The sequence below is a fragment of the Drosophila hydei genome, unplaced genomic scaffold (assembly GCF_003285905.1).
Source record: "Drosophila hydei strain 15085-1641.00,03,60 unplaced genomic scaffold, DhydRS2 tig00008134-arrow-pilon, whole genome shotgun sequence".
NCBI lineage: Eukaryota > Metazoa > Arthropoda > Insecta > Diptera > Drosophilidae > Drosophila > Drosophila hydei.
In genome coordinates, this window is record NW_022045843.1 from 23,343 (window position 1) to 31,280 (window position 7,938).

The 7,938-nt window shown below is 40.5% G+C and overlaps 5 protein-coding genes across 6 annotated transcripts; 3 read left to right on the forward strand and 2 right to left on the reverse strand.

Moving 5' to 3' along the window:
- Positions 1–622: 622 nt before the first annotated feature.
- Positions 623–1,701, forward strand: LOC115483465 (mRNA turnover protein 4 homolog). The gene is made up of 3 exons (XM_030225548.1): positions 623–833; positions 901–1,148; positions 1,210–1,701. The coding sequence occupies exons 1-3, from the start codon at positions 806–808 to the stop codon at positions 1,684–1,686; spliced, it is 753 nt and encodes a 250-aa protein (XP_030081408.1). The 5' UTR covers positions 623–805; the 3' UTR covers positions 1,687–1,701.
- Positions 1,151–2,937, reverse strand: LOC115483464 (SAGA-associated factor 29). Its single transcript, XM_030225547.1, has 5 exons — positions 2,796–2,937; positions 2,502–2,729; positions 2,054–2,441; positions 1,773–1,987; positions 1,151–1,167 (listed from the first exon to the last, which is right to left on the reverse strand). Exons 1-4 carry the CDS (start codon positions 2,832–2,834, stop codon positions 1,773–1,775), a joined length of 870 nt encoding a protein of 289 aa, XP_030081407.1. The 5' UTR covers positions 2,835–2,937; the 3' UTR covers positions 1,151–1,167.
- Positions 2,938–3,091: 154 nt separating this feature from the next.
- Positions 3,092–4,489, forward strand: LOC115483462 (diphosphomevalonate decarboxylase-like). The gene has a single exon (XM_030225544.1). The coding sequence runs from the start codon at positions 3,204–3,206 to the stop codon at positions 4,374–4,376; it is 1,173 nt and encodes a 390-aa protein (XP_030081404.1). The 5' UTR covers positions 3,092–3,203; the 3' UTR covers positions 4,377–4,489.
- Positions 4,490–5,761: 1,272 nt separating this feature from the next.
- On the reverse strand, positions 5,762–7,040 carry LOC115483446 (transcription factor AP-1-like). Of its 2 annotated transcripts, none has more exons than XM_030225430.1 (3): positions 6,879–7,040; positions 6,143–6,693; positions 5,762–6,077 (listed from the first exon to the last, which is right to left on the reverse strand). In XM_030225430.1, the coding sequence occupies exons 2-3, from the start codon at positions 6,684–6,686 to the stop codon at positions 5,764–5,766; spliced, it is 858 nt and encodes a 285-aa protein (XP_030081290.1). In that variant the 5' UTR covers positions 6,687–6,693; positions 6,879–7,040; the 3' UTR covers positions 5,762–5,763. The 2 variants fall into 2 exon arrangements, with proteins under 2 accessions (XP_030081290.1, XP_030081289.1); XM_030225429.1 differs by having other exon boundaries at positions 6,143–6,712; positions 6,879–7,039.
- Positions 7,041–7,327: 287 nt separating this feature from the next.
- On the forward strand, positions 7,328–7,746 carry LOC115483447 (60S ribosomal protein L29). The gene is made up of 2 exons (XM_030225431.1): positions 7,328–7,476; positions 7,541–7,746. The coding sequence occupies exons 1-2, from the start codon at positions 7,375–7,377 to the stop codon at positions 7,667–7,669; spliced, it is 231 nt and encodes a 76-aa protein (XP_030081291.1). The 5' UTR covers positions 7,328–7,374; the 3' UTR covers positions 7,670–7,746.
- Positions 7,747–7,938: the final 192 nt, after the last annotated feature.

A 7,938-nucleotide genomic window follows, 5' to 3' on the forward strand; every position in this document is an offset into this window, starting at 1 on the left:
GCTTTTGATAAGCTCCAGTAAATTATTGCCTTAATTCTAATGTTGATTTTCATTGAATTGCGCTAAGTATATCCGAGTCGAGGCAGACATTGTGCGACAAACCAACGCTTTTTGAAATTTAACTGATTAAAAAATTTCTTATCGTTGGCAATGCTGCCTCGTTTGACTCGTCTATTCACAAAATTACGTCATCAGCGTCCTACTTGAAACAGTAAATTTTGTTCAGACGCATTTACAAATATATTTTCCTTGATGTTACACCTCATATATCTGATACGCGGTTTCTTGCATTTGTTTCAATATTTAGAATTGGAAATCAATTCAGTTAGCGTTTTAAATCGATACATGTGGAAAATGCGGTCTCTCAATCTCTGGCCGACAACATGGCGCACCAAGTAACACAATTGCGTAGAGTCGAAATATATTACTCACTGCGACTTAACAACAAAAACACAATTTTAGAATGTTGATAGATGACACAGATACACAAGTAGACAGGTTAATATAGTACTTAAGCTTAATTATATTTTCTAAGAATTTTTCTTATAAAATTACTACGTAAACACACCTTTCGTCGGCTATTGCTGCAGTGTGACCGGGTTAAATAAACGTTATAAATCACAATGTGCAATTGGTGTGGCTGCATGGCATACATTAAACGCGTTGGCAGTCCATTAATAATCGATATGATGAAAATCGGTATAGTGTGCATCGATACAGCAATCATCGTAGCGGTCGCACGTGTTTACTTCGGTGTTTAAACTTGAGAAAGAATCAAGCTCGGAATATACCTACATAAGTCAAAATGCCGCGCTCTAAACGTGATAAGAAAGGCAAGGAATAGATCAAATATTCTTTACAGAATGAAATATATTACTTTTATATTGACCTTACTCGCAGTTTCCTTAACTAAGACTGATCGCAAGGGTCTCGCATGGAAGCAACGCATCATCGACGACATTCGATTTTGTGTGGAGAAGTATCCAAATATATTTGTGTTCCAGGTGCAGAATATGCGTAATAATCTGCTTAAGGATCTCCGACAAGAATGGAAACGCAACTCTCGTTTTATTTTTGGCAAAAATCGTATAATGCAAATCGGCTTGGGCCGCACAGAGGCTGAAGAAGTGGAAACTGGAATACATAAGGTACCATTGGAAAGAAATTCTGTAAATTGAAGAAAACAGCTTAAACAAGTATCTCTTGCAGCTATCGAAACGTCTTAATGGTCAGGTGGGTCTGCTATTCACAGAGAAGACCAAGGAAGAAGTACTAAAATGGGCAGAAAACTATTGGGCCGTGGAATATGCGCGTAGCGGGTTTACAGCAACAGAAACGGTTACCTTGCCAGCCGGACCCCTAGAGGAGTTTGCACACTCAATGGAACCGCATTTGCGTTCACTGGGTCTGCCAACCAAACTGGAGAAGGGCATTGTAACCATATACAGCGATTATACAGTTTGTGAAGAGGGCAAAGTGCTGACACCAGAGCAAGCGAGAATTCTTAAATTGTTGGGCAAGCCAATGGCCAAATTTCGCTTGACCATGAAGTGCTCGTGGACCAAGGCTGATGGATTCCAACTGCATGTTGAAGATGATGTGGAGGAGGACGAGAATAAGGCAACAGATAGCCCAATGGAAGAGGAGGAAGGTGACGATGCAGATGAAGATATTGATGAAGAGTAATTAGCTAAGATTTCATTAGAAATTAAGTTTTATGTATATGTATATAATAATTATATATATAGCTATTACAATCCACTGTTGCTTACTTAGGCGGATGAGAGATTTCCACTGCCACTGCCAGCGCTCTTCTTGGTGGTTCGATATGCAATCACATAGCGCTGTGCCACCGGCAACGGCTCTGCGTAGCCATTCAAATAGGATGAATCTTCGAAGAGCACTTCATACTCTTCCGTTGCAGTTTGTGGCAGGCGATGGACAATAGCCTTATAGAAACATGTTGTTTGAGGATACAAAGCCATTACTAGATATTGAAAAAGATAGTTTGGAATAAGGTGAAGTAATTTGAAGGGAATCATAAACTACGCACCGACTGTATCCTTGGGAAAGAGTGCATGCCCGTCTGTTTCTGGATTGGCGCGCATTAAGGGCAAGGGAATAACTTTGCGTTTGCTCAGCACATGTCGATCCTTCTGCTCCTCGTCTATGTCAATGACATCGTATTTGTTTTGCCGATGTAGAAACTGCACAACCTCAGCCAGTATCCAGTTCTCCTCCTCATCTATGCCTTTGGCCAACGCAGCCACATTGTCGCCTACCTTGGCCACATAGCTGCTCTCGGCAGGTATTGCTCCGCATAAAGCTGGCGCACGCTCGCCCGGCTTGCCAACAAAGAGAGGCAATGTCTGAGCCGAGAGCTGCACCATTTTCATGAGGGCACCACGACGGATGGCTTCCTTGTTGCCAGCATTACGAGCCTGTGAATATATAAATATATAAGCATTGAGTACCTTAGCGTTTTAAACTTATTCCCTTACCTGAATACGTCGTTCGTTACGTATGTTTCGTATTTCGTGTATTTTAGCGAGGGCTGCTCTAATTGTTGCTTCTTCCTGTGTTGCCTCGAGAATCTTCGACTGCAGCAGCGTCTTTAGTTTCGGATTTGGATTTTGTTGGGCACGCACAAGACTAGCAATCGAATTTTCAGCGCGACGTCTCTCATTATCCACTTTGTGAATATGTTGTTGAATGTCCTTCAAACGATCCTGTTTTAAATCAAATTTTATAATGAAATGTTTCAGGATGTTAATGTTAATGTAGTTATTACACACCTGAATTTGTTGTGCAGCACTTTCTGCAGTAAGTGGCATTGTATTTTTTTATATCTTTTATTATTTGTTTATATTTTTCTGTACTAAACAAAAAGATGCACTTTTTGTATTGTACGAATATAATGGAATGACAGCTCAGTCATTTTGCTGGTATTTTTAAGTAAACAGAATGCACTAAATTAGGCAGACGGTATTAGTACTACGCGCTCAAATGTAAAAAAGACGGTGTAATTTTATTAGCAAAAAATACTCTTTTTATACCGAAAACGAGTATTTGTCAAGCATCGGACTGTTCGATAACTTAATAAAAACATCTATCGGTTAACTGCCGCACTTCACAGTGAAAGCTGGGGAAAGTCGTTTTTAAACTTAATGTTAGAATATTATTTATTTTAGTGTTAAATCATAATGTTTTCGGCAACGTGCGTCGCGCCTGTTAATATGGCCCTAGTTAAATACTGGGGCAAACGAAACGAGGAACTAATACTGCCGATCAATGATTCCGTAAGCATGACACTAGATGCTAATGAGATGTGCGCAAAGACCACAATAAGCGCATCGGAGAGCTTCAAACAGAATCGAATGTGGCTGAATGGCGATGTTGTGCCCTTCGAGGAGAATGCACGACTGATGCGTTGCCTGGAAGGCGTACACCGTCTGGCCCTGGCCAATGGTGCCCACAAATTTCCATTGTCGTGGAAGGTGCACATAGCATCGTACAACAATTTCCCCACTGCCGCTGGGCTGGCATCGAGTGCAGCTGGATATGCGTGCCTCGTCTATACGCTGGCACGCCTCTACGATTTACCTTTGAACGAGGAACTAACTACAATCGCCCGTCAGGGCAGCGGCTCAGCGTGCCGTAGCTTATACGGCGGCTTTGTGCATTGGCAACGTGGCTCAGCCTCTGACGGCAGCGACTCCATTGCCGTGCAGTTGGCACCCGCTGAACATTGGCCCAATATGCATATGCTTATACTAGTCGTGAACGATGCACGCAAAAAGACCGGCTCGACCAAGGGCATGCAACTGGGCGTTAAGACATCCTCATTGATACAGCATCGAGCTAAAGAGCTTGTGCCGCAGCGCGTTAAGGATCTGATGGCGGCAATTGATGCACGTGACTTTGACACTTTCGCGGAGATCACCATGAAGGAGTCTAATCAATTGCACGCCATCTGCCTGGACACATACCCGCCGTGTGTCTACATGAACGATGTCTCGCATGCAATTGCGAATTTCGTGCACGATTACAACGAGACAATGGGCGCCTTGCAAGCTGCCTACACTTTTGATGCCGGCCCAAATGCCTGCCTCTATGTGCTGGCCGAGAATGTGCCACGTCTTTTGGCTGCCATTCAATTGGCGTTTCCCAATGATTCCTCACAAAGTGTTGAATATCTCAAGGGTATTCCCGTGCCACCGGTTGAGGTCAAGAACGGTCTTAGGGACGCGGCTACAGGACATGTGAATGCCAAGAATATGCTCAAATATATAATCCATACGAAAATAGGAGCAGGTCCTCAGCAGCTAAGTGAAGAGAAGAGCCTGCTAATCGATGGCTATCCACTGACCAAATAGCTTAGTCTCCATAAACTCATACTCTCTATATTCCGGGCTGAACTTAGCTTAATTATTGGTGTTAATTACTAGAACATTTCTAGCTAGGTCTTGGGGAACTTTTCATACAACTCTTAAGGTATACATCACTTATTTATCTTTCTACTTTTTTATTGTTGTTTAGTCATATATAAATATATAATATATATAAATATATATATATATATATATATTATATTATACATTATTTATTGTTTCTTTTACAAATAAATATGATCTTTTCTTTATTTGTTCTCAGTTTTTGTTTAAAGATCCATAACTTAGATACATATATTTACATATTTAACGTGAAACTGCTTTGTTTTGTGATTTTTCTTTGGAATTTTTTTAACATAAATAAACATTGCTTCAGTGTGCATGCAAATTAGAGATGGGAGCGTGATTAGCTCCGCTATGTGCCTTAAAACAGTATCGGATTGAAGCGTGACAAAGAAGGAAAACAAAAACAATAACAAATGGCAAAAGGTGACAATAAACGTCTTCTGACGACATCTATAAACATTTCGAATTTTAAGCAATAAAAAAAAACAAACCATGAAGCAGATGTAAAATTTTGTATTCTAGGCAAAATATAATCAAATTAGAGTTACCATAAGCCCTTCATAGTGTTTTATAAAAAATATATTTATATGTATATGTGAACAAATTAAAATAAATGTTTTTTTTTACGAAAAGCTGATCTTTGTTATTATATGGGTAAAGCAGCTGAGTTTTGACTTCCAAAATAAATTTGTCAATAAATCCCCGAACTTTATAAGCAATAAAAACGTTCCGTGGATTTCAGTAAATTTATATAATATATATATATATATTCTTACAATCAACATATATAGAATACTTCTTCATCTTATAAATAAACATAGGGGTAACCGTATGTATGTAAGTATATGTACATCTATAACTAAATAAAAAGTACTTTTCAAAAGCAATAAAAAAGAATTGCAGCAAATAAGGCATTGCACGTTAGTGTTATTAAAGTTTAGACAGAATTAAATGATTCTATATATATATAAATAGGCACTCCAAGTTAAATGGTTTCCATTAATCAGCCGGTAGACTCACTGCAGTCCGTCAAATGGTCAATTGTTTCGATTACGACATGATTACTTGGTAGTGTGTCTAAATCGAAGGTATTCGATGATGCGTTAAGTAAAAGTTCTAAAGATATCTCCTGCTCCAAGGCCACTGTCGACAGCAGAACAACACCACTCTCCGCATCTACGGCCGTTTCGATGGTGTCCTCCATTTCCTGATCTTCCACCTCCTCTGTCTCTGCTTCTGTATCATTGTCGTCTGATATTAAACTCGACATATACTGCTGGACAGTCTCCTCGGTGTTATCCCTATGTTATTTGCCCGCTAGCAAGCCGGTGCAGCCCGCATCCACATGTTCCATAACCTGTTGCTTCAGCTGCGCTACGTGATCTTTCAGAGTTTTTACAATGCCCGCCAAATCAGTGTTCTCGCCCTTAAGGATTTTGACGCGATCCTCCAGCTTTGATATGCGTTCTAGTTTACGTTTGCGACACTTTGAAGCCGCGACGCGATTCCGTTGACGTTTACGCTCCAGCTTAATCTTTTCTTGATCAGCCATATCAATGGGACTAACTGTCGGGGAAGCCACTGCATTTTGTGGCTCATCCTTAATGACGGGAAAACCATCTATAAATAGGAAATGCCGATTAGACACTGCTAGATTCTGTATTATCAAAGTAAATGGTACTCACCCACGCTGGTGTAGGTGAACCCCCCACTGATACCATTATTCACGGCTGTCATGGTGGCTGGGACAACAGCAGCTGGATTGCTGGCAGCCGTTGGAGCGTTGGTATTGCTGCCCAGAAACGCCTGAGTGTTTTTACTTGTGTGAAGGCTCTGGAGAGCCTCTTCAAAGCCTTTGCCGAAGGCTTCCTGTTCCGAGGTAATGGGACCCACTTTAGTGGGGAATACTGTGCCAGGTTGCGGCGTTTGCAACATGCCACCTGAGAGTAAAATTTTTTCAAGGTCCGGCGTGTTGAGTGTCTTTATAGGTACATCAGGTGAGTCTATAAGCAAAGGTGCCATTGTGCGCTTGTTTTTCTTATTAAGGTCCAGGAAAGCAGGACGTTTGCTGACGTTGGGAGTTGAAGTGCTGTTAGGGGTCTGAAATTCCATTGACTCCTCGGTACCAATTGGATCTGGTTCCGTTTTAGGTACTATCGATGCGGCGGTTGCGTTACTACTGTTTGTATTGCTGGCGAGCGCAGCAGCGGAAGCGGCAGAAATTTTCATTTTTTTCCTTTGAATATGACGTCAGACTGATTACAAAAAGCGAAAACGAAAAAACAAAGCAAATAGTAGTGGGTCGCTGATAACTTGTTTTAGATGATGACTCATCGCTGCCTCTTACCCGCCCGCCCGCATTCTATACAATCACAAATACAAATGTCGTGTGTGACGTATAAGTGTTTTGACCTTACTTACCTATTTCTAACACAATGCAATTTTACCGGCTACTTTATTTAATCTTCTCAATTAATATATGTTTAAGCTTGTATTTCTTAAAAAGAGTTTAAATTTAATTAGAATTTAAACGTAAAGGCAATTGCGTTGTATTTTGTTGGTTTTGCTATTCACAGTGGAGCACTTTTGATATTGCCACATTTATTTAAAATCGGTAACAGCTGTTTTCACCAAATATCGATGACGTTTAAGATATAACTGCAAGTATCGATAGTGGCGCTTCTTCTTCCTCTTCTTTTCCGCTGAGCTGTCAAAAACGTAGGTCGCAAATAAACCAAATAACTATTTTAATTCTACTCAAAAGTGTATTCTTCAATGCCATCGGCAATTGTTTTGTTGATTAATGAAGAAAAGCAGCTATAAATTGTGTACTATAATGGATATTTTTTGTTTTCATGTTATGCCATTAACTGGCTGGTCGCCGACTTCTGCCGTTAAAACAGTTTGATAATTCGCAATGGCCAAGTCCAAGAATCATACAAATCACAACCAGAACAAGAAGGCACATCGCAATGGCATCAAGCGCCCAATGCGCAAACGCCACGAGTCCACCCTGGGCGTAAGTAGAGATCATCAATATGATAGGATCTTAAAAATCTCATATATTTCTTATTGTCCCACAGATGGATGTCAAGTTCTTGATCAACCAGCGATATGCACGCAAGGGTAACCTTTCCCGCGAGGAGGCAGTCAAGCGCTACAAGGAGCGCATTGCTGCTCAGCAGGGCAAGCCCAAGCCCGTTAAATTGTAAATTCCAGGCCGCATTCAATATTGGTTTGAGTGCAAATCGTGTCTTAGAATAAAGGAAAAAAACATTTAACGAACGTACGCAAATTTTATTTATGATTTGTTGCTCATTTCGGTTAGTGACGGGAAGTCCCATTGGCTTATGCAGGTTTGCTAGTGTTTCGGAAAGCAAATAAAGCATGATAATTGTGTTATGGAAGCCATTCAACTTAAATTCAATATACTTGATATTTGGATGTGTTTTAAAATAGAATCAGCGCAGACTTCTTTAAT

Bases quoted from the DNA above. Each gene is read 5' to 3' on its own strand.
- LOC115483462 (XM_030225544.1), top strand. From the start codon at position 3,204: ATGTTTTCGGCAACGTGCGTCGCGCCTGTTAATATGGCCCTAGTTAAA.
- LOC115483446 (XM_030225430.1), bottom strand. From the start codon at position 6,686: ATGAAAATTTCTGCCGCTTCCGCTGCTGCGCTCGCCAGCAATACAAAC. The intron at 6,078-6,142 runs GTGAGTACCATT...TCCTATTTATAG, and splicing joins GTTCACCTACACCAGCGTGG to ATGGTTTTCCCGTCATTAAG.
- LOC115483464 (XM_030225547.1), bottom strand. From the start codon at position 2,834: ATGCCACTTACTGCAGAAAGTGCTGCACAACAAATTCAG. The intron at 2,730-2,795 runs GTGTGTAATAAC...GATTTAAAACAG, and splicing joins GTGCTGCACAACAAATTCAG to GATCGTTTGAAGGACATTCA. The intron at 2,442-2,501 runs GTAAGGGAATAA...ATATATTCACAG, and splicing joins GTAACGAACGACGTATTCAG to GCTCGTAATGCTGGCAACAA.
- LOC115483465 (XM_030225548.1), top strand. From the start codon at position 806: ATGCCGCGCTCTAAACGTGATAAGAAAG. The intron at 834-900 runs GCAAGGAATAGA...CCTTACTCGCAG, and splicing joins CTCTAAACGTGATAAGAAAG to TTTCCTTAACTAAGACTGAT. The intron at 1,149-1,209 runs GTACCATTGGAA...TATCTCTTGCAG, and splicing joins TGGAAACTGGAATACATAAG to CTATCGAAACGTCTTAATGG.
- LOC115483447 (XM_030225431.1), top strand. From the start codon at position 7,375: ATGGCCAAGTCCAAGAATCATACAAATCACAACCAGAACAAGAAGGCA. The intron at 7,477-7,540 runs GTAAGTAGAGAT...ATTGTCCCACAG, and splicing joins GCCACGAGTCCACCCTGGGC to ATGGATGTCAAGTTCTTGAT.